Here is a 26,748-nt window from a genome sequence, read left to right on the forward strand (position 1 = left end):
TGTTGTTGTTTATTATAAATCAAAGCAGCTTTTTATAGGTCTTGTTATTGACCAATATTAAAAATCATTCTTTTAGCATCCTGTGCTCGCAATAAATGTGTTCAAGGATTTAATGTGGTTGTGTACTATTTGATGCATAAGGATCAGACAGGTCGTTCGTCGCGATTGCGTTTCCTGCGGAGTGCTGACTTAGATTCAGATTTCCCCTCCCGCCGTTTTTACTGTCACATTAGTGATGTCATACGGTCTCATACGCCACCAACAGATGGTGTCTGCAACCTAACCTATTACGTTGTGAGCAGTAACCGCGCAGGATGAAGATTTATCATGGTTGTAATGTAATAAATTTTCGAAATTTTATTTTATTCTACTTGCTTTTGTATTTGCACTGATAAATATTTCGCAGGAAAATGGCAGAATTGCATGTCTTTTAGCGATTTTAACTAAATAAACACTTCATTTTGAACCATGCCCATTATTCCTTTCCTATACAATATTTGTCAGTTGTTCGTGTGTTCAATGTAAAAGTTTGAAAAGTTACTCCAAAATTAAGAGAGCTTTTTGGTGGTGTGTATAGTTTTAAATATTTTTTATCTTTATTGTTGCTATTGCTACAATACATATACTTACAAAAATTAAATGCTTGTGTTTTTTTTTTACAAACAGTCAATGATACATTTTCTCACGCATCGGATCTTCTCTTAAAAAATAACAAAATTAAAGCTTTTCATTCAAGAGCCTATAAATGCAGTTTATGCTGTCGTGTTTCGGTTAGGTATTGTTTTGAAACGTAGACAGTGTGTCTCATCAGATTTGTCGCCGCAGTCAACAGTGCCGTCACAACGCAACGTCTCTGACACACATTCTCCACTGGCACAGCGGAACTGTCCGCGCGGACAGCCTGAAACAATTGTATTTGAACACATTTTAATGCGAATAAAATCAATACGGGCAAGAAATTAGAAATATTTATAGAAGATGGAATGATTTTATTTTTATTTGACTTCTAAATTTTTAGTGAGCTGAACTATAAATTTTTTTATTTCAAAATGATTTCTCACTTGTCATTTTGGCCCTGTCCACCTTGGCCGCGGTGGCCCAGGCGAACATGTTCGGGTCGGCGGCTGGGTCAGTGCAGCCGGGCCCCTCGTCGGAAGCGTCGCCACACGTGTCGAAGGCGTCGCACACGGCAAGGCGCCGCACGCAGCGACCGTTGCGGCAGCGAAATTCGGTGCTCTTGCAGCCGCCGCCGCAGCCGACGGGCTCGTCACTCCGGTCGGCGCAGTCGGCCAGACCATCGCAGAAGCGTCCCAGCGGCACGCAACCGCCGTCCGAGCAAGGGAAGTGCGCCGGACTGGCGCAGGCGGCCGTGCAGTTGGCCTCGTCCGCCGCGTCCCAGCAGTCGACCACACCGTCGCACCGCTTCGACACCGGCAGACATTGCGTCTGGTTGCCGCAGTGGAAGTGCGTCGAAGGCTCGCACTCTGCTTCAACGTCACACAGGATTAAATTTTTTAATTTATCCTTATTGGAAAATAATTTGCTCAAAATTCTCACCAATTAAAATTATAAATTAAATAATCTTTCGCTAAACAATTTACTCTTTAAAAATGAAACCTTTCATGAGAATACAAAATTGAAAGTTTTTTTTTTAAATAAAAAATGGTGTCCTTGTCAAACCTATAAAAATTAATATTTCGTCGAAAGCATTTTATGATGTAATCCACTAACAAAGACTGATTTCCGGAGTAAATTTGGTGTAGTTTGCTCGTTGAGTTTTGTCCTCCAACCAGTGACGTTTTGTCGTTTTCAAATGATATCAAAGTTAACCTTATAGCTCAGCTCCGCGTAATTTATTCAGGATTTTTTCCTTAAAGAATTTCACTGATCCAAGATATATTCATGCAAAAGAAATTTATTTTTGGTGTTTGATTCAAAACTAATGGTGTCTTATAAAAACTAAAATTTATTTTTCCTGCATAATTGTTTGAATTCAGTCGTACATTTCTCATTAAAACTAATCCTACATTAGTGAACGGCGATGGTTGTTTGTCCAATTGCGTTTGTGCTTGTCAGGAGCAATTATTTTAGAGATTGAAGTTGTCGCCTCGACCCTACTCACCGCAATCTGACTCATCCGAGTGGTCATAGCAATTCATGTGTCCGTCGCACCTGCTACTCTTGGGTATGCACATATTATTGGCGCAACGCCACTCTGACTCTAGACAGTGCGAATCGTCGATGCACCTGAAGAGAAAATATAAAGCTTTTTATTTAGTTTCTCATTTTTTAAAATTATTTTAATAACAAATGAAATTTATTAGAGTAAAATCATTAATTCAAAAACATTTATTTTCACTTAAAATTAAACATATAATAATAGAATATAGCAAACATGTTTCAAATATTTCATTTAGTACTAAGATTTATGTGGTCATTAATTGCTGTTATGGATAATATTATGGAGAAATAAACAGAATTTAATTGAAAATTAAAATTAGCTCCTAATTTAAAGCTCAACAAATCAAAGGAAAACTACACTAAAAAATATCCTGAAGCCAATAAAAAAAATCAAAATTGTTTGTACCTGAATGCGTCCATGTCGAGCTGTCTACAGAACTCAGTATTGATCTTGCAGAGGCCACCGCAGCCAGTGGGGTCAGCGGCGTCGGTTATGGGCCGACAAGAGGGGACCGGATCGCCAACCAGCGCCACGCACACCTCGCCCTCGCGGCAGTCGTCGCAGAGGCGCACATCTGTCATCGGTTGATGTGTGTCGGTTTGTGAGGGACGCCGCACGGTCACCACCACCTCAGACTTGTTCTGTTTGCAGTCCTTGATCAGCAGGTCGCCACCTCCGCGCTGCAGACACTGCTCTGTGCTCTTCAAAACCTATAAAGCATTGCAAAAATAATTGAATCAATAAAAGAGCCGAAAAATCATGTTAATTTAAAAAAAAAAATATTTTGACACGTGTTAGATTAAAATGAACCCTTTAACCTTGAAATTAGTGATTTTTTTCCTACCATCCTCATTTTTCGCATAATTTCATCCAGAAGAATTGTTAAGCTGATCAAAACGAGTTTATTTTATTTTTAAATATTTATTTTCATAAAAGATTAAAAATAAAAAAGCAGATTAGTTACCACTCCAGTGCCGTTCCTGAGAGCACACTTGCGCAGCCTGGACTGCACGCCTCTGGCTCCGCACGCGCTCCATGGCGCCCAGCTGGTCCAGCCGGGAGTGTTGTCATCAGGGTGCTGCAGCTGCTGGTGCCGCCGGAAAGTGCCCCTGACTGCGTGGCCCGAGAAGCCGATCGAGTGTTCGTCGACAATCCACTTGTCGAGCCACATATGGCCTTCGTGGTGGCGCATACCCCGCAGGAAGGCCAGTCCTGCGCGGTTAGCCGGCTCCTCCATAAAATTCTTCGGCTCCTCCAAGACGAGCAGCCTCAAGTGGCACAAAACCTGTTAAGTGAAACTTGATCAAAAATTGTATCCTGTCAGCAAAAAATCGATATTAATAGGACTATAAAATTTAAAATATCGAATATTTTTTTAGAGCTTTGTAGCGGGACAATTAAATGAGCTTGAATTGTGCAATTTTAAGCCATTTGAGCCAAACTTAAACCCGTCTAAAAACAGTCTCAAACCGTCTAAATTGGCTAAAGATGCGTGGATAGTGCATATTTTTTCTTTGAGCGTTAGGAAATTTTACTCACGATTTCTTTTTAGTAGGATTTAGCCCTATATTCATTCAATTTACCATTTTTTGCGGATAAAAGTTTTTAAACATGCAAAGAAAGGAAATTTTTGAACTCGTTGAAATGCAGACAGAGCTGTCATCGTTTTAGTTCTAATCATTTTAGACGGTTTTTCGTTTCTATTATCTACGTATTTTTTTAATTTCAATTTATTCAACATCATATGTTTTGGTGGGAATGTAAGACGTATATTAAAATGCCAAATTTAGAATCATTGGAAAAATTTGTCGGTTATTGAAGAGGATCAAATTCTTGGAAAAAAAAAGATTCTGGAGGAGATGACAATTGAATGCTCTAGGAATGCGTTTAGTCAGCCTAGCTTCCTCCCAAGTGGGATGTAAAAAATCGTTTTAAAGGATGAAAAGGAAAAATTGTTGTCGCGGAACAAATCAGTCCCTTGCATTATTTGGGCACGTACCTGCTTGTAACAAGAATATTTTCTGTTTATTTGGCTTTGGTGAGCCACTGTGACATACGATGAAATAGCTGCGTTGGAATGTTTATTGTGTTTTATTTTTGTGACAAAATCTCGAATTTGTGTAAAATATTGACTGGTTTGTTATTTGCCTCATGAAATAGGGCGAACTATGGATTTGATGAATTTGGTCGAGTTATTAATTAAAATAAATATAACATCAACAAGGATTAAGTCTTGTTATTCTTTTACCTCTCAATGATGTTGCATGACAACATCAAGTGGAAATGTGTGCTCAAGAGACTTAATTTTATTAATTATCATAAAGAAATCTTTAAAATTACTTTCATTATTTCCTCTATGGATCTTATCAACGTAGTGGTTTTAGCGTCTCAACTAACTAAAATAGGACTCAGGATGAATCGTAATTATCACGATATGAAATTTGTATAATCCCATTAGCGGAAAAAGGCAGAACTGTATAAAATTTAATTTTTCAATCTTTTGTTCGCGTATTATTTGGACATAGGCTCTTAAGATTTTACCTCCGTTCCCTCAACAGACGCTGGTCGGAAAGCATATACAGTGGATCCGTTGTAACTAGGTGCGAGGTCACTTGCGTTAAAAAGGTCGTCCAACTGGAAAAAAGAAATAGAAAATTTAGAGGGAGTCTTTTGCTGATTATCTTAACAAGGGAAGCAAATAATATTTTTTGAAAGGAATTTATAAACCGTGAACAACGTGAGTTAATTTTTTTCCTGAAGGCTGATCAACCATAACGAACAGAGGCAGTGTTCCAGACGAAAATAGCTGCGGCTTTTACACAAGGAAAAACAGTGTTATTTTTTAACCATTTTTAGTGAGTCAATTAACAGTATGTGTCCATTAAAATTAATCGCGACACATGCAATAAAACCGGTTTTGCGTGTAGACTTTTTTGTGCTTAGGGCAGGGATATGGAAATCGATCCCTAGGGTTGAATGGTGGTGCCGACTGCCGCACACAATGCCTGGCTGAGTGAGTCACGGTGACAGGTGCGTGGGCTCGAACTTTCCTTTAGCATTTCGTTTTCTAAACTCAAAACTCGTTTCCTGCTGCCTTTTGAATTTGTCACAAATGAAGCAAAATCGCTCTGTGACCCCGAGTTGAAAATAATGTAATGAAAAATGCTGTGGGGGCGGAAAAGCTGCGAGTAATTTATTGCTCTCGCCGGTAGGCAGAATCTTACAAAAGATATGGCCTCAAAAAGGCAGCTAACCTTTTCTTTGATTTGGAGAGACAGCCGTTTGAACGCATCTGACTCCGTGTCGTTCAGTGCCGGGTTGAAGTCCACACGAGGAAAATGGATTTCACCGCTGATTATATCAACCATGTCGTCATCTGTAATTTGAATTTTATTTTCATTCTAAAATCTTCTATTTCCAAAAAAGGTTAATAATACAAAACCCCATCAGCAAAAATTGTTTATCATCATAAAGTCGATTGCAATTAATTTAAATTAAAAAAACAGTATAATTAGAACAAAGATTTCTCCATTAATTCCAACCTGAACGTTTCTGATAGCCTCTTGGAAATATGAAGCAAGTACTGACTCGTCTTTATATTTTATCGATTTTTCCGACACAAAAAATAAAAAAATGGTACATCATAATTTACGATTTAAAAATGGTACAAGTAAATGGTTTGTAACGAAAAATACATTTATTTCAATTCATGAAATTCAGCAGCGTTTATAAAGACACATAAATCATCATTTTATCTATTCTTTGATTTCTTTGATTTTTATTGGATATTGAGATTTGTTCAGAAACGATTTAAACAAATTAAAGAATGACTGTCCATTACATTGACTCTTTTAAATTAAACGGTTAAGATTACCAAATCTTGTATACTTACTTGAATCATTGTAGGTGACTACTGGTTCAATTTGCACCTTGTTACCCACTTCAATTGGAGGGCTGGACACTGAAATTGCTAAAGTTATTCATCATTCTATTTGGACTCATTGTCATAGTCATGAAGACGTATAGAATCTGATGGGTGAGGGTGTGCCCTGAATTGTAACGTTTCTTGTGATCCCCGATTGAATTGCCGTGATAAGATGATATTAAATTATTATTGGAGGCTCTTGGCTCTTGACGAAATAAAAAGGGTTTTACGACTAACTGTCACGAAATGGCGCTTGTGTTTAGTTTAATGAGAAGGTATTTAGAATACAGCAAGGAATGAATGATGTCAAAATTTATCAAAATGAACTGAAGAATTATTTGGATATTATATAGATGAATTTTTCAATGGGCTGTTTTAGTGTTTTGGTTTGAATAAAAATTTTCATCCCATTAGTTGTAGAGAATTCTGAATATCTAAAAATGCCATCCATTGAAACGAAAAGCTAATATCAAAGAAATGTCTTAATAAAAACATCCTCTAACCAACCTATTTATAATAAAAGTCAATCATTTCACTAAAACAACGAAAGTCAAGTTTTTTAAGACAGTGAAATTGCTACAGTAAGCATAATTAAGTGCACCAACCCGCTTCCAGAAAAATCGAATATTTTACACCAAGAAATTATTTAAAAAGGTTTTTTAAAAACTCGATTTATCCAAAATTCACAGCCCTCTTATAATTATGCTAAATATCCCCCATCTTTTCATGGGTTATCCCTCTTAAACTTTGATTTAACACACTTTTAAAGATTAGAAAACCAGAAAGAATGTAGCAAAAGTAATTCAGACCTTTGGAGACCGTGATGAGGATGAGAGCGCCGAGCGCGGCGACAAAGGCGACGAACAGGAAGGCAGCAAGGAAACGCCTCCAAGCCGGCTGCTTGCTCAGGATCCAGGTGGAAGGTCCGTAAAGCAGACTGGCTGACTTCTTGGTGATGCGGGACACCTTGATGGCCACCGAAGGCGCTGTTCGGACGTTGGTTTTGTGCTCGTCGAGGGGCCCATTCACGGGAAAGTGAGGAACGCTGGCCGTCAGACTGAACACGCTACCCTGCCGATCTATGAAGGGTTCGCACACGGGCCGCGACGAGAATCGGAAAACGTCTCTAGTGGCGTACTGCTGCTGCTGCTGACTCAGGTGCACGACAGGCACCGGTTCCATCAGAGGCGGTCGGAAGCATTCTGTCTCCATATGCGCCGGGTGCAGCAGTTCATTCCTGGCAAAAATCGTCCTCTTCGAATCTTTCATGGTCTGGAAAGAGCATTTTGGTTCAAATTTAAAAATTGATCCAATCCATCGCGAGAGGTGGATATTTCAAGCAGTGAAATACGGAATCTGGGTGTTTCTCATATGAATCATCGCGATCATGAAGGCGGCAACACCTGTTCTGGCGGGTTGGAACCCTGGGAAACGCCCTGACGCCTTCCTCCCCTTCTCATGTGGCCTTTAAAACATTTCTCTCTCTCCCTCTCTGGTGAGCTGGCAATAAATAAAAAAAAAAATACCAGGCATTTCTCTACTATTTTTTGACAAGGAGAACGAATTTATTATTAAAAATATAATTTTTTAACTGCCATCATACAAAGCACATTTATGAAATTAAAATTTGGTATTTATTTTCTGATTTGAAAGATTACATTTAAAAAATTAAATTATGGAAAGGGTAGGAGTTTTGAATCCATAATTCAGCAGCAATGAGAGCGAAACGATGATGAAATTATAATATTTTAAAAGTATTCTGAAAAACAATTCCCTTCCCAATTTCTCGGAAATTTCCGAAATACTTTTAAAAATCAGATTGAAATGTTCGCTGTTAGCCTCGAATATAAGGCTTACTACTTACGTACTTACATTTATTTAATTAATTACATATTTCTCGTAACATTCATTTTATTGATCTAATTGTAAGCTGTCCGCTTTTTAAATTGCAGTGCCAACATTAATTTCCAAAAGGAGATTTGATGCATCTTAGATTGATTTGCAGATAAAGCGCGCGTAAATTCCATCTAACAAAATTAGCGGCATTTAACGCAATCGTTTCCGATGACTTCCGGTCTTTTGTCCGCCACTCGCAAAAAACCTCTAACTCTGCACGAATGTTACATAATTATATTAATAGGTTTTGTGCCTGCAGATTTCATCAACCGCTAAAGAGGCCAATAAATTTTTACGAGCAGAAATAAACATTGCCTCTCGTCACGTGACAATAACAATAAAGACGAAATTTACATGTATCAAGCAAGACGGCGATATACAACTCACGAGAAACAGTTAAAGAAAAACATTGGTCGGAAAGATATTTTAACTGGAAAAGACAACGAAAACAGCCCTGCGGAATTCGGCCCTTTATCTGCAAGGAAAACAGCAGTGCGATATTTAAAAAGTATATGACTAAATTTCGCTCGTCGTTTGTGAAACGGCGGAGTCATGTCATGTAAAGTTGTCTTTTTCTTTAGCACGAAGGAAAGAAACACATACCCTACATTTAAATTTAAATTTCAACGCAACAAACTTCAATTGAAAAGGTATGACAAAGGGTTCGATAAAAGCTTGCGGAATTTCTTTCTTTAAAAAAAACCTTTCAGAGCTGCCTCCTTGCTGTCGACAACGAAAAAACGAGAAGCAACAGCCAATAATTATTTGGAATTGGCAGGAGTGATTGCGATGTATTTTTTTCATAAATTAGTTTTCTTAAAAAAATCCTTTCGCCATCAGGTAGCGATTCTCCACTACATAGGCTTAAAAATAAATTTATTTTAAGGTTAGAAACAGTGTTTGATGCAGCAAAGTAAAATTCAAACATTTTAATATGGTCAATACCTAATACTCTGCTCAATTTTACGAGACAAAATAAAATAAGTTGGCCAATGACAGCAGAACTTGTCTATTTATTAGATTTTTCTGTGTATCGAATTACAGCACAGAAAAAGCGAATGCAGGCGGAAAATAGGTATGCGTGATTATCGGAGCAGGAAATCTGGCCGATAGCGTACACGCCACGCCACTGGCAACGGCTGGACACGCCGACCGGCCGAGGGAAGAATGACCTGCACCAAGTGACCTTGGTGCGCGGGCACGAATCGTTAGGCCACCGCCGGCCAGATGACTCGAATAACAATTGGACGGGAGCGTGCCTTATCGCGCCCTCTGACCGATCTTAATTACGAGAATGAGCCCAAGCAGCGCGTCCCGCCTCGCTCGATACGCCCCTAATTTGCACACTACCTCGGTGAAATTGCAGAGTAAGCTTTTTGCATCCCGTTTTAATTCAAACAAAACTATCTGACATCTGAACTTGAAATTGATTGGTTTAAAAGCTTTGCATGATTTTACTTGGCACAAAAGTATTTTTTGTTTTTGAATTCTCTCTAATGGGAGCCAACAGATGAGGCTAAAATGACAAACAAATTACTTTTCAGCAGTTTTTGGTAAGACTTAATATTTTGGGGTAAAATTTATCAAGTATTAACGCAGTTTTTGTAGCTTTTGCACAAGATTTGCGTATTATTGCGCACTTTTACGGTGGCGACGTACTAATTGTAAGTACGAACAGCTCAGACCACACCGATTAAGAATTTTTTATTTTGAGTATGTGAGGCCGGACAAGTGTGCAGTTTATCTGCTGATGAGTATGACTATTTTTTCCGCTCTTTGTTGCGGCGGACAAAACGGAAATGAACAAATCAACGAAGAAGGAAAAACGAAGACAAAATGTTTGAGAGTAAAAATTATCAAAATATGTCTAAAGATAACAACGAACCCGATTCCAAATTAAATTGTTTGACTAAAAAAGGCTGGCTAAATATAATCAAAAGAATTAATTCGTTGGGGAGAGTTTTCTGATGTGAATCACAATTTTGCACTTTTCCTCAAGCTGTTGACCCATAAAGACGGGGTTAGGCGATATGTGGTTTAAATGGCTTAGGAAGCTCAGGAAAAAGTCTAAATTTCAGAGCCCTGTTAATTAATTTTTTAATTTTATTTTTATTTACAATTTACAATTCTCCCATCAATTTCTAGCATTTCGTTCTCATTGTCCGTATGATTAAATTCAAATAAAAGAAAACAAAAATCTCTTAGGTATTACATGACTTAAACTCAAATGGCAGCGTTGCGAGCGGCCTGAATTCCTTCACAGGGTCTCTTGGATACAGTGCGGAGGACACACTCGGATTGCATGCAGCGGCTAAAATGGATTGCATTACGCAACAAAAAACCACAATAATTAAATTGCTGTGTGACATTATGAGCCCTGCATCACGCGGCCACCAACTGAAATTGTTATTACGGCTGCGCCGAGCGGTGTGCGGCACTAAACACACAACTCAAACATAAAATTTATTTACGTGTACAAATCGACTACTGCGCATGCATATTTAAAAAGCACACTGTCAGAACTTCGTGCACTTTCATGTCACGCTGCAGTTTATTAATTCCGATCGCAATCTCCGAAGAACAGAAGTGGGTCGCTCTATTTGTCTTATATAAGTGCTTTTTCCTGTCTGCCCATGAATTGGAATGACAGTTCTGGACATGAAATTGAAATATTATTTAAGGCGTTCCAGCCTATAATTGGCACTGTGGGGAAATCGATCAAGGTTTAATAAAATTGCTTGTAATATGGAAATGGAACTCCTTGAATTGCTAGCGCATGATTGTAATTGTTAAAGATTTTTAGGAAACGCAGGAAAATCCAAACTTAAATATTTCACATTATGAGTTTTTTCATCGCCTAATGTTATTATTCTCCTGGCAAGTCTCCGAGTTTTCGACTTTGGTTGGAAAAATTGCAAATAGCTCATTAATGGTGGTTCAGGATCACGTTTTTTTCTGGTCATCCAGCTCCATTATGGTTCCTGGATAAAAAAAATAAATTCATCACTTGATTCAGTTTTTATTTTGACTTGCTATTTTCGGAAATGAAAAATACAAGAAAAATTTGGGTAGGATATACAAAATTGAAAATTACATCAGCGCTCGGAATTTGTTTCTTGATTCAATGGTTTTAATAGAGTTTCTTTGCTAGTCTGAGGTCTGAGAACGTCAAAATTCTTTTACACCCTAAAAACGAATTGCAAATGCATGCAGCTTTTTGAATTGAGAATAGCTTTAAAGGCATAAGATCCATTTCCTCCACTCTCACTTTATTCATCCTGCATTCATTTATTTCTCATTGTGTAAGGGAGCACAGGAAGTTCAAATCCTCTCACTGCACGCACGCATACTAAAAAACCAGTGAGCCAGCGGGAGAAAATCTCCTTCGTTCGCTCCTGCCGTTAGTAAAACGATTTTTATTGTATTATAAAATATATTCGCGTCGCGCACCATACACACCATTCGTTCAAATCCCCGCACACTCTCATTTCGGCTGATCGGCCGAATTCCGGTCCCACACTCTCATGATTGTAAAACGAGCTCGATTTGCCTTTGAAAGAGACGCCGCCGCCGCCACCTTTACGGCCGATTTCCTTTCGCACCACGGCCAAAATCCATCGCGGATAATTACGCAATCGATAAATAACTCGTCTTCGCCAAGGAAACCGATGCTACCAACAAAGTCACATTCAATGGAAGGAAAGTCGGGAAGGCGTTGCAAATGTTACTGCGTGGGCGGGCGCTATTTCGATTTTTGCTGCTTTATTGTCACTTTGAATGAAACGACCTGACACCAATTTCTAGACTATGAAGAAACTAATTTAGTTTTGTGACAGCGAAGTCGGAAATAATTCTTTTGAATAGGTCATCGAACATAGAAATTTCCCAAATAACAAGTTGTGTGTAATTTTACTTGTTTATTCTCGCAAATATAGTCAATAATAATAATTAGGGCTGTTAATTTAAGACAATTGACTATTTTTCTGAGCTTTCGATCATCATGGGATGAAAAATGATCGATTTATGCAGTTTAAAGTACACATAGATCTTAAAATCATCAAAAAAAGGACTGAGGAAAGAACCTTTTTATTGAAATTTTTTTTGGGCCAAAATATTTTTATCGGTTTTCCATTTAATTTAATTTAATTAAATCTGAAAATGTTGGTTTCATTTCTATTTTCGACATGTTTTTGTCAGTTTATATTTATTTTTGAATACTACAACAAGAAAAGGTCTCTACTTTTGAAATAATTTGCATATCTTTTCAACATGCATATAACTCATGTCTTGTCTATTTTGATGAAATGCAGGAAGTATTTAAAAAAAGCTAAATAAAGACTATGAAACTACACGATACGTTTAAAATTACGTTTATTTCAAAAGATAAGAATATTTAGACCAAGTTTTCTTTGTTACAATTTTGCAGTTTAAAATAAAAAATTAGCAACTTCCATTTCTTTAAAATAAAACTCTTATATCGTGCATTCTGTGCAAAACTCCATAAAAATGACATTTTCATCGAAATTTTGACAAACATGTGAGATTTTTATCAGGATCATTTGAATCTAAAAACATGTTCATTTGACTAAATATTATGTTTCAAACTACAGTTTATTAACCATAAAAATCGGCTCAGAACTCAAATCCGTTGACACTTAACAACCACATACTGGTCACTTAAAGATGGGGCTGAATGAAATTATCCAAGACTTTAGAATCTTTAGACGGATGGTATATAATAATTTTTATTAAATTGAGCAATCTATACTGTCCCGAAAATTTTACTAGGTATTCGAACTTCGAACACCAACCAAATGATTTTTTTTTTAAATAAAATGAATTTTCTACGAACGAAAAAAGCTTGGCATTAAAACTGAAATGGATTTTATGAGACATAAATTATGATCAACAGTCGTGGATAAATCAGTTGAGACAAATTGTGTGATTGTGTGTTGGTTAAAAGCAACACACCTGCCTGAAATTCTTTTAGTTTCGGTATGTATTTCTTTTTTTCGAGCTAAGACAAGAAGCTAGCATTTTTTTCATATTTTGTTTGCGGCAGCATTCAGTGGAGCCGAAAACGGATATTGACTTATAATAAAGGCTGTTTGAAAAGAAGCTGAATGGCCGCGTGTGGTTTATCACCTGCCCCCCGTACTTCCTGCCTGTTCTCACACAAATTGCTTTCCTAGTCACGCTCCACTCATCACACACACTCGCACCCCACGTACCATACCGCGAGAGTGTGTGCATCTTTCGTTATTCCAGCGCAGCTTTTAAGAGGATAAACGCTCGGAAATGAACACACGCCACTGCACCTAATAACAAAGTGCAGCACGCTCGCTCTTTATTTTTAGATTTCTAGTCCTTTTCCCCCGCACCAATGGCAGATGATGCGATCGGGAAAGAGACGCACATAGAAGAGTATTGTGCTATTGTGCTTTGGGGAAGGCAGAAACTTTATGAATTGTATGCTCCAAAATATGTTCGGGATACTTAGTTTGCAGTGTAAATAAGTTGCAGGGGCTCGTCTAATGGTATCTTTTGGAAATAAAAAATTTGTTAGTAATGAACAATTAAATAAATAATACTTTACCCTCTACCTAGAGGTTATTGACCTACCAAGTTTCTTTCAAACCGTAGACACTTGCCAAACTACCCGTCACTTAGAAATGGAATTGACCGTAGATTATTTAAAATTCTTTGACGCATGAATATAAGAAAAAAATAAATAATGCATCTCATCTGAAACATCCATGTAGTTGAAAATTTAGCCATTTCATAAATTATTTAAAAAAACATGAGGATTTCAAGAAAAAAATAATTGAGCTCACCTTAATCTGAACATCAGCTATTTAGAAATAAATTTTCCAATAAAATTGCACCGAAATAATAGTAACGGCTGCGGGCGTCTCAGAGTGTAAGTTTAGTGTTGAATTTCGTAACAATCTTGTCAATCTTAACAAAATCTCACTCAGCAAAACATCAAAAAGGGCTTTATTCACTGAAGTGTCAATAATTTCTAAATAAAATTCGATAGCCTTTTTTTAAAATTTTGGGTGGCATCATTTGCTCCTACATTAGGTGCAAATAGGGGTTGGAGGTTTTGGCAGACACGCCACACGCATAATTTTGAAAATTCTCATTTAAATCCAAAAATCAATGTCGCTAACCATTATAAAATTAGGTACGAATTAAGGGTTTGCAGGGTTCTTTTAATGATTTTATCCCATTCACATCAAATTTAGGTCCACCTATATAAAGGTGCTGAGTAATTCTTAAATGGGATGTTTTCTCCTGCCGCCATTCCCAGTTAACGCAGGCGACGCAAAAACCCAATATTACGCAGCTCAGCTGTCGGTTTTCGAAATTGCTGCGTTCGGAAGAAATGTAGACTCACGCGTGTGTGTGTATTCTTACCTGTTTTTATCTCTGTAGATTAGCACTTGGGCAGGTGAGGAGGAAGAGCAGATAGCGAGGAGTCACCGCCTGGATAGCACACAAGCGGCCATAGAGACGTGCTGTTGAGAAGAGCGCGCAAGCCGCCACCGTTTCCTTTTGAGCGGCGAGCCGAGAGTGCACGTTTCATGCACGCCACCCGCTCAACGCGGACCTACCGACACCGACGGCGGATGAATGAATGCACGTGTGAGTGTGCTTGCGAGCCTGGCTGGGGTGACGCGGCCAGCTGCCGGCACGGAGGGGCGGCGCGGGAAACCATCCCCCCGCGGCACGCACGCACGATTCAGTTTCCGAGGCGCGATTGTCTTGCTTTTTTATCCAAAGTGACAGGCAGGACCGCACTTGCACTTCCTCATTATAATATCTGATTCAAGCTGAGGGAAGGAATTAAAGCCGCGCGGCAGCTGCGCGACCATGTAATTAAGAAGCAGTGCGACGTGCGTGGGGAGCATCTCGAAATTAATTTTAATTCTGGTCGTGTGATGATAACGCACGAAACCCTATTTAGTCAGCTGTGCGGCTGTCGAGAACAATACTGTATATAAGCAGCAGCATTCTGATATAAAATAGTTACCACCTTTTACTCTGAAAATTTGAAGGGTTTAATTTTCCTAGTGCTCATTCAAATATCTGAGAAAATCAACTCCAAAGTTTGCGTGCTAATCAATCATTGAGTACCTTATCGCCAGAAGGGAAATTAGCTCATATTTCGCACATTATTTTATACCTCGTGACCAGAAGAATCGAAATCAAACGTTAAATCATAGACAATTATGGCTGATCAGACCAGAGTCCACTTTTTTCAAACGGACGTGTTCACATGACACACTTGCCATGAATTTCACTTTTAGGTTGTAAAAACAGACAACTGTGAGGAATGGCTGGATTTGTATCAACTGTGATTAGCCTATTGCATTTTATCAATTCTTATACTATCAAAAATACTTGATTAAAAATTAAAATTGAATTCAAGCCTCTTTAATGAAGTTTTGAATGCGTGTTTTTAACCATTTTTATATTTCCTGTTTAAGTAAATTATTCATTCGGTTACTTGCAAAATTTTTTTTAGTGCTCGGTGGGTTTTAATCTAAAATGAAAGAAACAGATTGGGTGTGACTGATTATCATTTATTTTATTTCAAGTAGAGTGTATAATAATCATTTAGTATGAACTGTCAATTCCACTTAACACATGATTTGGAAAAAAAATTTGGAGAACTTCTTTCATCCCTGTAAATGTTGCAGCCGACTAACTGCCAGCACTCTCGATCAGGAATAACATAGGTGAGGGTAAGCAATGCGACAGATGCATAAAAAAATATCGAATGAGCAAGAAGGAGAGTTTCGTTGCCAGGGTTAGCAACGCGAACCAAAGAGGCGGCAGAGGGCCGTGCGGGTCATTTGCCCCGCACGAAAGGAAGCCTCGAGCAGTGATCTAAAATGCTGATTGTGCACGGGACTGCCTATGCAGTTAGAAGGATCCAACACGGCTCTCTGCAGAACCTTCAGGTTACTTGACTCTTCATCTCTTACTTTTCTTACGCATCTAACTTACACGACATGATTTCCACGGTTACTACACAGCTACACTACTTAGAAGGCTGGGCTAAAGAACAAATAATGAACACTTGTCCTTTCCTAATATTTACCTGGCAAACATTAAAATGTCTTTAGAGTTGCATTAATAAAAAGATGCAATCAAACCAATTAGTGATCGGACAGTTGTATTTCTGAAAAAAAGAGGAACAAAAGGAATGCAGATTCCTTAACATACATGATTTAAAAGCTGATATAAAACCGGTGAAACTAAGGCTCTTTGTAATTCACCTTTCCTCGCGGTTTGTGGATCCATCCGTCCGTAACATAACAGTTGAGAATACTTTAAGAACACAAAAATCGATCTACGTTACAGATATGTGAAAAAAGAACACAAAAATACTTCTACATGTTTGGATTTGTGCATGATAATGTTTGCTCGGAGTTGCCGAGCGAGACAAGCGACAAGCTTCTTGTGGAATGGGACGAATGCAAACGTCCAAACAAAATAAAATTACATGATCATATTGCGCAATAGTTCAAGGGATGGGGATTGGCGGTTTATTTGTTCCATTGTTTGTGAGTTGCTATCACTTATCTTTCTACTCTATTCACACAAATTTTAAATCGTTCAGGTATGCCGTTAAATATGCATGAAGTGTGAAAAGCAAAAATAAAGATTTAACCGTTATTTTCAAGATGTAACGTCACAGAATTTAAAATGCCAACTCAAGATGAGGTGGAGGGGGCAGAGATTACAAATGAGACTGCTACAGGGTCAAATAGCATAATTTTCTGCCCTAGTTTTCATTTCTAGTTCTTGATATTTGGCTACCAAACTTAAAGTTCAATAAGTTGCAAGATAAAAAAAAATGATTTCTTGTTCTCAAGTTGGAATCGAGTTGAGTAAACCTCAATTCATGTTCAAATTGAATAAAAAAAAATGATCCCAGGCAATGATGCAGGTTATGCTGCCAGATGCGGAGAACGTAATACTTAGGCGAAATACATGACCTTCTTTGTATCTGCGTGCACCGTGATGGCGCGGGCCATGGCGCCAGGGGTGCGGTCCTCGCTGCAGCCAGACTGGTGTGAGCCTTCGCCGCTGTCGTGTTCCTTCTCAACCAGATGGTAGCGCGCGCGGAATGCGACCAGGTGCGCGTAATAGGCAGGAGCAGGGATTGAGACAGAGCGAGTGCATCGGACGTAGGTGTGACATAGCTGATATGTCAGGCACTGCAGCTCGTCCGCATCAAAGTGGTTATCATCCCACAGCACGTGGTAGTGACTCGGTCTGCTTGTGCCCTGGATGCCTTGGTGACTGCAAAGGTAGAAGTCAAACTCGGTCGGGTGCGTGATGCCCACATCCACGGTCGTTCCTGCTGGGATGTTGCCTGACTTGCCAGACTGCTCTTTCTTGTCTGCGCAAAATAGCCTGGGGAAGGAATAGGAAATAAGTCAAATTTAAACTTCTTAATATTTAAGTATTCATTGGAACTACAGAATTATAAGAAAAATATTCAATTATGAGAAGGGCTGTGAATTTTAGACATATTATGCTTGAGGTCAATGGTCAACTAATTTTTAACCATGTTTCATGCTAATATGACAGTTTGGGACTATTTTAATAGACACCTTGACTTTCAAATATTTTTCATTTGAAAGATATTTGTAACAATATAATAAAATATATTGAGTAGAATTTACCAAATGAACAAAATTGAAAACATTAATATAAAAAGTAATTGAAAATTTTAAGAAATAAAAGTAAAATACTTGAAGAGGCAAAATTTTGAGCACATTTTTATCCTTCTAAAGTGTAAAATTACTACAAAAAAACGTAACAACTATTACTTGGCGGTAGCCATTGTGAAATCAACTGAGAAAATTAATGTGAACAGTTTTTGGCAGTAGTTAGTATGATTTTGAGTGTGTTCATGTTCACAACAGCATAAAATTACAATTTTGTAAGTGCTCAATTGATCGTTACACACCGATTGAGAGCTAAAAAATATTCAACTCACTCAAGTAGAAAATATCATTATAGAGTAAAAAATGGAAATTAGCAGGGTACAAAATTTTGAAAAAATTACCTTGTGTGATGTCTCTTTTGGACAACAATGAACGTGATGCCGGGTTTGTAGTCACCCTCCAGCTTCATGCACGCTTCTCGGATGGCGGTGAGCTCGTGCGTTAGTACATGAAGGAATTGCCCCTCTGACACACCATCGCGATACAGAATGATGCGGTTTGGTTTGTATCCACCCGTGCTCTTGTAGAACATTATCAGCAGCTCTCTGTTATAGAATCACTTTTAGAAAAGGTACCACAAATTTTGGAAAGTCGGAAAATTAATTTGATTCCTAATCAAATTCCAATTCTCTCAGAAAGACTAATCAAACTATCACAGTAAGATCAAGAAAGGCAAAATTGTTCATCATTTAGAATTGGATAACAAAATTAATTAACTAAAAAATATATCAAATATTATCAATGTCATTTGCACATTAAGATGAAAATTAAAAACGTAATGAATTTATGAACTGAGAACAAAAATCCAGCGTACCTGACCATGGAACTAAGTTCCTGAATGATTTCTTGTCTATGCTGCTGAACACGGACAGTGGCAGAATAGCGCGAAGGATGCGCGTCCATCGAGCCGACGACAGCCGCGATGCTGGGCTTCTTATTATCACCAGCAGGTGGGTGGGTGACGTCAGCACCTAAAAAGATGACTGGCTCGTTGAACACCTTGGGCCTGATGCTGGGCACAAGGATGCTGTTAATGCCACCAAGCTTGACGTTTATCTTGAGGCACAGGTTGGACAACGTCTGTGGCGATGTCTTGTTTACATTTTTCGCCTGCACGCACTGCGTTGCCATGCCAAGCACCGTGTCGCCAACGCGCTTCACCTCAGCATACACGGGCGTCTTGCCTGGTAGCACCACCACCACCAGCTGCAGCCCAGGGAAAGTCGTCTTTAGGTAGCGGAACATGGGCTCCACCTGGTCTGGACCAGTGGCGTATTTGCAGAAGCAGGGCTGCCCAATAATCGGCATGCCGGCGTCGTTGCTTATCTTTTGCAGCTGCTGCGTGAAGTTGCGCAGTGCGTCCTCACGCACCGTGCGCTGCGGCGCGAAGCAAGCGATCGCCCACACACGGATCTCCACACCAGAAAAGAACTGCTTGCCGCGCATGTCCCATACACCCTGGTTCGGAAGCGCTTGCTGCTTCACGCAAGTCTGTATAAAAAAATATTAAATTTAGTATATTTTAGATTTCTTAAAAAAGCTATGAGATACATTTTAAAATACCTAAAAATTTCTAATATGGGATAACTTAGAGGAGAAGGATAAATTAGGAAACCTCCATAATGTATTTAATCACCATTTATCACAAAGTGTGAAGCTTATTAATTAAGTTATCTAAATTAAAAGGTCAGATCGCTTCAACATCTGACATTGAGGGAATTAAAATCTCTCACTTTCAAATGAATTAGCAGTAGAGCTGATAATTCATAAGGTTTAAATAAACTGTTAACAAAACCGCAAGAGTTGTTAAAATAAAAACAACTGCACATGTCGGATTCGAGTAAAATATTAAATACCCCAACGTTAAAAAAAAAGAATAAGCTAAAGTACAATACCGGTTCCGGTTTCTGGTAATTGTTTGATTTGTTTACCAAGCCACTGATTGAGCTAGCTCGGCCGCCGTACTGCAGCTTTGGTGGAGGCAACACACGGCCGCGCACTTCCATCATGTTGTTTGATATGGCCAGGCCAAATTCCTGCACGTAAGAGTCGTTGTTGAAGTCAGCCCGACGCACAAGGTTGTTGATCTCTCGCTCCCTGTCTGGCGCGGACCTGGCCGTCGCCTTAATCATTGTTGAGGTTTGCATGTCGGTCAGCTTCTTGATGCAACGCTGGCCGGCCACGATGTTGCACACCTGTGAACAAAATTTATCAACATAGGAAATCGAGTGACTGAGCTTTTCATGGCCTATATTATTAAGAGTGTTGAAGTGGCTCATATATTAATGAATGATGGCGAATTAAAATAAGAGCAATTATGTCAAGGTTTTTTTCTTAGTAAAAATATGACAATTTATAGGAGACAAAATCTGTTTTATGGCAAAGAAAAGGCGGAAAGATTTCTAGATCACGTTTTAAATTCGCACAAAAAATCTACTGGAATGAGCAAAAAGGAAAAAGGAGTTGAACAATCTTACCTCAAGGGGCAAGTATGTGTGCTTGTGTTCCTGTCCGACTTGAAGGCAAGGAAGGTGTGGGTAGCGCAGCTTCATCTTGTACTTATCCAGGAAGTACTTGGCCACAGTGCACTCCACCGTCTGTCCGTTTTCCAGCTGAAGTGGGAAGCTGCAAGACATAATAAATTAACTCCCCAAGTGCCGATGACTCGCACCAGATACTTACGACTGCATTTGTGCTGGCCGCCTTGTGACATTGCACACGCGGTACTTGCGCCTCATAGCTCCGCAGTGCGTGATCTCAATTTTCAGACCTTTGATTTCCTTGGTGAATTTGACCCTTTGAGAATCAGTCAATGGCTTCCTCTGCTCATTCACATCTCTGATGTCGAGCACCTCGCACATAAACTCAATGACGGGCTGGGCCTTGTAGAAAGCGGTCGCAGACACTGTTAGGGGAGAATTTAGACGTAAATTATTCTTGTCCGAGAATTAGGTTACAGGGGTGGAAATATGACATAATAATATATATAAATTAAATTGTAAGGGAATTTTTTTTATCAAATTGTGATTTGATTTGGTATGTATGTATACTCCTTGACAAGAAAAATCGCTTGATATGGAGTTCTGGAATAACCTGATTTTATATTATTTACTATGCATGGGACGATTTACAGACTGAACAAAATAAATTATGGAGACAAGAATTACCAAAATTGTAGGAAATATATTTTAGCATAGAAAATTACGCATTAATTATAAATTAAAAAAATTAAACCCAAAAATTAAAATTGCTTGAATATATTGAATTTATGAATTGCTAATAATTTTCAAAATTGAATTATAACAAATTTACTATGATTGACTTAATCGCCTTAAGATATCTCAACGTTAAAATCTCTGAGAATTGGGAATAAAATGACCCATGAATCAGAAAGAATCAAATTACCAGAAATCATCACAATTGAACAAAATTTGGAAATTTCTACGTTTATGTAAATAAAAAATGGTCCAGTTCGTAATTTGAAATATTTAGAACAAGTGGTTCATCAAAGCAAAACCAAAGGGAACACATTCAAGGTACTGCAAATTAAAGCGGATCAAACCCAGGATAGTTAAGCTCACCGTCAATGTTCAGCATCATCTTCCATTGGGAAGGACGAACAGACTGATGGAAACCAAACCAAACCTCGCGGCCGCCGCCCAGTGGGTGATAATAGCCGTCAGGCGACGAGAAGAAACTTCTTCCAACTGGCGTGTAGGTCATTGAGGGCAAGTGACGCATGACGACGTCCAGGGCCAGGATGGCATCAAACGGTATCTGCCTGGTGCGCCCTTCGAGGGCCTCCTCCAGTGCTGAAAGCGACACCTGCGCCACCCACTTAATGGTGACTCTGAAGACGCGGTCCTTTCCCTCTCCTGGCAAGGTCACTTCCAGGTCGACGCGGTCGTTGCCGATCGGCAGCGGGTCCCTGGTGTAAAGGTTGTTGCGCCCGTCGAACACAGGCTTGATGGAGCCGAACAGTTTTGAGTATGCCTGCACCATCGTCTCGATGATTTCCCGGTTCACTTTTCGCGGGCACTTGTCAGGCTGTATGTTGACATCGTAGTGGTGCACGAAGCCTCTTGGCATCGTTATTTGGAAGTGGTTGGCTTTCAGCAAGATTGGTCGGCCCTCACGGCCCAAGTTTGGTCTTCTTGGGCACATGAAAACTGTGGCAAAAATTAATTGATGGGAGATTAAAATATTTTTAACAAACTTACTAGGTACATCAGCTGGTGCCGCAGGATTAGGCGCTGCTGGAGGCAGGGCAGCGTTTAAGCCTGCCGGGGGGCCGACGGCAGGCGGGCCCACTGGCCCAGGCCCTGTAGGCCCGGCCGGGGGTGCTGGAAAGATAAAAAATTGTAAAAATTTATCGAACATGCTTATTTTATCTCAAAAGTTTGCACTATTTTTCCGTGCAGTGCAGAGCACGCCTTATCTGATTATTTTGATGTACGTAAACATGGCCACGCCATTCCCAACCAACTCGCTCTTTTTATTGAGCCATCAAGCCAACACCCTCACTTCCTGTCTGTACTTGTATGATCTTCTAGTGCAAATTTAGAAATCTGGAGAATTTGTCTGATATTTTGTTGCGAACGAGACGTATGTATGTACGTGTCACGAAATTCGTGGGATGTGTGATATATATGTGTCTCTGCTCCCACCGTAAAAATGGGTCAAAATATTTAGAGCGCACGTGCATGCCAGGAAACGGAATTGGCTGGATGCGAGCAAATCGTTCCATAAAATGTGGATTAAATTCAATATTAATCCAACGTTACGTTTAAATTTTACTTGAAAACCCAAAATTTATCGGGGAGTCATGTAAGAACCCGGAACGGAAAACTTAACTCTTTTCCGGATGAGTCATGGAAATTCAATTTTTTTTCTCCAGCCAGGGTGAGCAATGACCTCAACCGAGGCCCCCGACGGAACTAACAAGTTTCCGAATAAAATTGGCAGCAAACAGAGGACAATTAAGGGTGAAAAATTGCTTACGCGGGCCCACGTTGAACATATTCTGGAATTCTGACGAAATTTTTTAGCCTTTTGAAGCAAATCCGGGTGAAATCCAATGTAGTAGCCCCCCGTGACACCAGTTCAAACTGAACAAGTCTTTGTTAGCAACATGGCGGTTGTGCGTCGTGACGTCAGATACAGCCTCTGAATCTTATTGGTTGAAAATGCTGAGGGTATTGAATGCGCGCACTTTGGAAACGCCAACATAATAAATTACCATTCAAAAAGGCAATTGTGATGAATTCCTGTCTAAAATTGCTGCATCAACAGGATTAAGACCGAGAGATTTTAAAATGTTAAAAATAAATATTTCGGTAGCTTGCGTTCATATGCGGGGTAAAAATCACGCGAACTGAAATCTTGTCACGTTGGTATTATTTGTTCAAACTACAAATCGACAAGATGTCCATTTTCGCTTCTGGCTCGTTAAAACGTTCTGCGGGCGTTATAGACGCAATTAGAAAGCAAGTTAAGCTTGTGACCCTGAAACCGGCCAAACGGATTGTGATCAAATTCGATCCTTTTCACGATAAGGCTCCGGAGACCAGGTAAATTGTGGTTATCAGCTGTCCGGGCAACGGTGTGCCCAGCGGCAAAACCGCGGCACAGCCTAACTTCCAGGGGCACACTCACCATAGCCACAAGCAGACCTTGCCAGGCCTGTCCCAGACTGCAGAATGGTGGGATTCGTTTGGACAGGCTCTGTTGGGCTGCCCAGGGGCGCAGTAATCCTCTCTGTGCTCGTCATTCCTGTGAACAATAAATATTTTGTTTCAGAAAGTTCCTGCTCCACATAACGAATCCGAAAATTCAAGACACAAACTTGAACTGCTTGGTAAAAGCAGAGGTTTTGTGTGACTTGTCGGATCCTTCAGTTGAAGTGCATTTAAGTATGTATAAAAATCAAATTGAAGTGATTGATTTAATTGATAATCTTCTGTATTATCGCAGACGAGGGCGGGAAAGTGACTGTAAAGAGCAGTAATCTCTCGTGTCTTGAGATTCTCAAACTTTACAACAAGTACGTTACGCCTCTTGCGCCAGTAGAAGAAGCAACAAACGTGGTCAAAACGAAAGCGGCTAAAACGTCTCATCAACTCGCGTCCAAGAAGAAGAGATAGACACGTTACTCATTTCTTTCAACTGACTAGTTCTTAGAAACACGGCAGCAGTAAGAATCGAAACTTATCCATAGTGGCTGATAATTAACATAATTAATATCTAAATTTTTAGACCATGAGGCAGGAGAAGCAGTACAGCATGAAAATGATCGACACTCTCTACAATGAGTATGTGCCTTCGTTCACCGATATATTCGACGAGGACACTTGGTACATCTTTGTCGGCATATTTACGGTCTCCACAATTATTGTCGCCTTCATCCTCTCCAAATTCGTCACTTTGAAACCTGTTGACTAATTTTTCTCCGTTTCTGTGTGTTATTTCTAGTCCCATCCCTGCTGCCAATGTTATAATAATAATTGATAATAAAATGCGAAAAGAAAATTATTTGCTAGACTCTCGTTTTGAATGGCTGATCTCTTGTTCCTAAAGAATTTATTTCAATCAATTATTAAACACAAAAAGAAGAAATGCAGGCCAAATATTGAAATTTTAATAATTTACCACTTTTTAGCTCCAAGAACTTCATTTTTCCTCAAAATCTAAAGTAACTCACAAAGCGCAATTCAAAATTTAGTCAATAACTCCGCTTTCTAATATTGAGAGAGTGCTGCGCTTACTGAAGGGAAATTAATACGAGTCCATAAAAAAATAAACGTTTTTGAAGGGACCTTAATTTCATGTTGGATTAATATTAAGAACCTTAATTAGTCAATAAATTTAGAGACAAGCAGGAAATTCTCGTCGTCTAACAATAATTAAAATAATATATGCCAATTAACGAGGAATGATACTGGAAAAGCCTGGAAAATGCTTGTTGCCAATGCATAAACTCATCGCTTAGGATTCAGTTAAAGCCTAAATTGACCTAAGGAGCGCTGTAATTTTTTTAGAAAATTGGCTGGAAAGTTACCGTGCTTCTCAAATGGTAATGGCCGTCTCCTTGAAACCCGATTTAATTTCAAAACCAAGAATTTCCCCCGTGAGTTGCATACACCGTTGGACAGATCTCGACGAGAGGAATCGAAATATGCCAAGAAAATATGTTCAAGCACTGTAAATTGTGGAGAAAATTGGCAAAATTTGAATTTTTACTGTAGGAAGGTCCTTTTTTATTATTGCAAATTGTTTATCGATCAATTGTTTATGGCATCCAACAATTCAAATAATTTTCAGCTGTTGCCCCGTATCATTCCCCTTTAATTAAGAAGAAAGTTGTTCATAATATCGTAGGTTAATTCTTCAATACATATATAATACACATATATATTATATACCTGCTTGCGTGAGATGAGATTAGTATAAGGTTGACTATCATGAATAGATGAAAAAATATACATAAATATTTGAACAGCGGAAAGAGACGACAGGAAATTCTATCTACATAATTTCCTTACGACGCTTCGGGGCCTCGCTTCCATATTACTGCACTATTTTAATTCAATCACGTCACGTACGCAAACTGTCCTAAATTCGTTCTTGCAAAGTCATAATAATTTTATGTTGTATCTCTACTATTAGAAAACTAATGAGTTTAAATAAAAATAAATTCGCCGCTGGATGATTTTTTTTAAATTACATAACTATCGAGAAATATCTCACATAACAGCAGCCATTCGTAAAAAATTGCGTCCATTAAGTAAACACGGCCATTGTTTCCCGAGATTTGCCTGTTTAGGTCTAGCGGCCATCAATATTTTTAACTTGACCTAGGCCACACGGCACGGCAACACGTTCACGGGATCAGCTCAAGGTCGAGCGCGGCGGGGGTGAAAGGGACACGGGGGCGGTGCGGTGTGCCGACGTGCCGAATTGTTGGCCCGAAACGGCGCGCAGCGCCCAGCACGCACCAACTTGCACTTTCTATTCCCAACTGCGCACTTAACGAACTCACCTCACCGCTCTTCGCGATTCGGCGGACGTGCCTCTGGTGCCAAAATGCCCGCTTTCTTTATCTCTCACTCGCTCGTCCGGCCGCTGCTCTGCTCCGTCCGGAGGCGAATTCAGCGCGCGACCGCGCACTTGTCTTGTCCAGGCCTGCCTCTCGGGTACGTCGAGCTGGGCATAAAAGCGAGCGCTTCGTCGGCCGGCTGACGACTGTATTTTGACGACCCTGCTGCCGCCGCCGCTCACAGACAACACGCAGACACGAATCAATAAAATCTGCTTTCCCTGCCTCTCAGCGCCCGCTCACATACGTACGATCTGGCGAGGCGAGAGTGCTTGCTCCCGACTCGCAGCACTGTTTTTTGTGTGCGCCGCACAGACAGAGCCGAAACAGGAGATATTATCACCGGAGACACGTACGGGTCCGTAGGTGCGCGGATGAAAATACCGGAGATTTTCACTACCGGTAATTCAGCAGAATTTAGGCATCGATTATTTCTTCGTTCCACTTTAGGACTGGCAGATATGGACTGGATAGTTTAGAGACCAGAAACGATTCTCGATCTCGATTGCTGCTTTCGTGATGTCACACAAACAGCAATAGGGCAAAAATAATGCTCGTAAGTAGGCGTGGAGCAATCATGTTATCTAACTGCAAACAGTATGGCGTATCCACCAGTCTTACTTAGGCGAGAAATTGATCAATGATAGTAAATTTTTAAAATACCGGTATGCAAACTTCTCCTCGGTTCCCCGCGAACACTGCTACTGGTTGATGATTCACTACTTAAATTGAAATTCGCGGGCCATGTCCGAAATCCATTTTATGTTCGTGGCTCAAGCACTTTTTAAGCAAGGTTATCGCACTCCCTTCTCTCACACAGCTCGCATGAAACTCTTCTTGCTTTTTATGCATCGGGCTAATGACCCCCAAATTTCTCGGCAGAAAACGCTAATTAGCAGCA

General features: G+C 39.6%; 3 protein-coding genes across 8 annotated transcripts; 1 reads left to right on the forward strand and 2 right to left on the reverse strand.

Moving 5' to 3' along the window:
• Nucleotides 1–572: 572 nt before the first annotated feature.
• On the reverse strand, nucleotides 573–14,762 carry LOC135948269 (uncharacterized). The gene is made up of 10 exons (XM_065497477.1): nucleotides 14,424–14,762; nucleotides 6,917–7,379; nucleotides 6,075–6,143; nucleotides 5,437–5,558; nucleotides 4,724–4,816; nucleotides 3,147–3,467; nucleotides 2,588–2,892; nucleotides 2,123–2,247; nucleotides 1,062–1,484; nucleotides 573–901 (listed from the first exon to the last, which is right to left on the reverse strand). Exons 2-10 carry the CDS (start codon nucleotides 7,374–7,376, stop codon nucleotides 753–755), a joined length of 2,067 nt encoding a protein of 688 aa, XP_065353549.1. The 5' UTR covers nucleotides 7,377–7,379; nucleotides 14,424–14,762; the 3' UTR covers nucleotides 573–752.
• A 921-nt stretch (nucleotides 14,763–15,683) lies between these two features.
• Nucleotides 15,684–26,173, reverse strand: AGO1 (protein argonaute-2). 5 transcript variants are annotated; one of them, XM_065490243.1, is made up of 10 exons: nucleotides 25,796–26,173; nucleotides 23,408–23,524; nucleotides 21,973–22,095; nucleotides 21,334–21,921; nucleotides 20,435–20,657; nucleotides 20,230–20,377; nucleotides 19,648–19,947; nucleotides 18,567–19,243; nucleotides 18,094–18,297; nucleotides 15,684–17,435 (listed from the first exon to the last, which is right to left on the reverse strand). In XM_065490243.1, exons 2-10 carry the CDS (start codon nucleotides 23,520–23,522, stop codon nucleotides 16,997–16,999), a joined length of 2,817 nt encoding a protein of 938 aa, XP_065346315.1. In that variant the 5' UTR covers nucleotides 23,523–23,524; nucleotides 25,796–26,173; the 3' UTR covers nucleotides 15,684–16,996. The 5 variants fall into 5 exon arrangements, with proteins under 5 accessions (XP_065346315.1, XP_065346469.1, XP_065346231.1 ...); XM_065490397.1 differs by having other exon boundaries at nucleotides 19,684–19,947; nucleotides 25,791–26,173; XM_065490159.1 differs by having other exon boundaries at nucleotides 25,791–26,173.
• LOC135943980 (large ribosomal subunit protein mL53-like) lies at nucleotides 23,145–24,283 on the forward strand. 2 transcript variants are annotated; one of them, XM_065490687.1, is made up of 4 exons: nucleotides 23,145–23,322; nucleotides 23,552–23,664; nucleotides 23,726–23,945; nucleotides 24,008–24,149. In XM_065490687.1, the coding sequence occupies exons 1-3, from the start codon at nucleotides 23,177–23,179 to the stop codon at nucleotides 23,893–23,895; spliced, it is 429 nt and encodes a 142-aa protein (XP_065346759.1). In that variant the 5' UTR covers nucleotides 23,145–23,176; the 3' UTR covers nucleotides 23,896–23,945; nucleotides 24,008–24,149. The 2 variants fall into 2 exon arrangements, with proteins under 2 accessions (XP_065346759.1, XP_065346838.1); XM_065490766.1 differs by lacking the exons at nucleotides 23,145–23,322; nucleotides 23,552–23,664 and having other exon boundaries at nucleotides 23,803–23,945; nucleotides 24,008–24,283.
• Nucleotides 26,174–26,748: the final 575 nt, after the last annotated feature.

This window comes from Cloeon dipterum, chromosome 1, assembly GCF_949628265.1.
Source record: "Cloeon dipterum chromosome 1, ieCloDipt1.1, whole genome shotgun sequence".
Classification (NCBI taxonomy): domain Eukaryota; kingdom Metazoa; phylum Arthropoda; class Insecta; order Ephemeroptera; family Baetidae; genus Cloeon; species Cloeon dipterum.

Coding starts and splice junctions, on each gene's coding strand:
- LOC135948269 (XM_065497477.1), bottom strand. CDS start 7,376: ATGAAAGATTCGAAGAGGACGATTTTTGCCAGGAATGAACTGCTGCAC. Junction 6,144..6,916: donor CCTCATCACGGTCTCCAAAG/GTCTGAATTACT, acceptor TAGCAATTTCAG/TGTCCAGCCCTCCAATTGAA. Junction 1,485..2,122: donor CTCGGATGAGTCAGATTGCG/GTGAGTAGGGTC, acceptor ACGTTGAAGCAG/AGTGCGAGCCTTCGACGCAC.
- LOC135943980 (XM_065490687.1), top strand. CDS start 23,177: ATGTCCATTTTCGCTTCTGGCTCGTTAAAACGTTCTGCGGGCGTTATA. Junction 23,323..23,551: donor GATAAGGCTCCGGAGACCAG/GTAAATTGTGGT, acceptor ATTTTGTTTCAG/AAAGTTCCTGCTCCACATAA. Junction 23,665..23,725: donor TTCAGTTGAAGTGCATTTAA/GTATGTATAAAA, acceptor GTATTATCGCAG/ACGAGGGCGGGAAAGTGACT.
- AGO1 (XM_065490243.1), bottom strand. CDS start 23,522: ATGACGAGCACAGAGAGGATTACTGCGCCCCTGGGCAGCCCAACAGAG. Junction 20,378..20,434: donor CGGCCAGCACAAATGCAGTC/GTAAGTATCTGG, acceptor TATGTCTTGCAG/CTTCCCACTTCAGCTGGAAA. Junction 17,436..18,093: donor CAAAAGAGACATCACACAAG/GTAATTTTTTCA, acceptor TTCCTTCCCCAG/GCTATTTTGCGCAGACAAGA.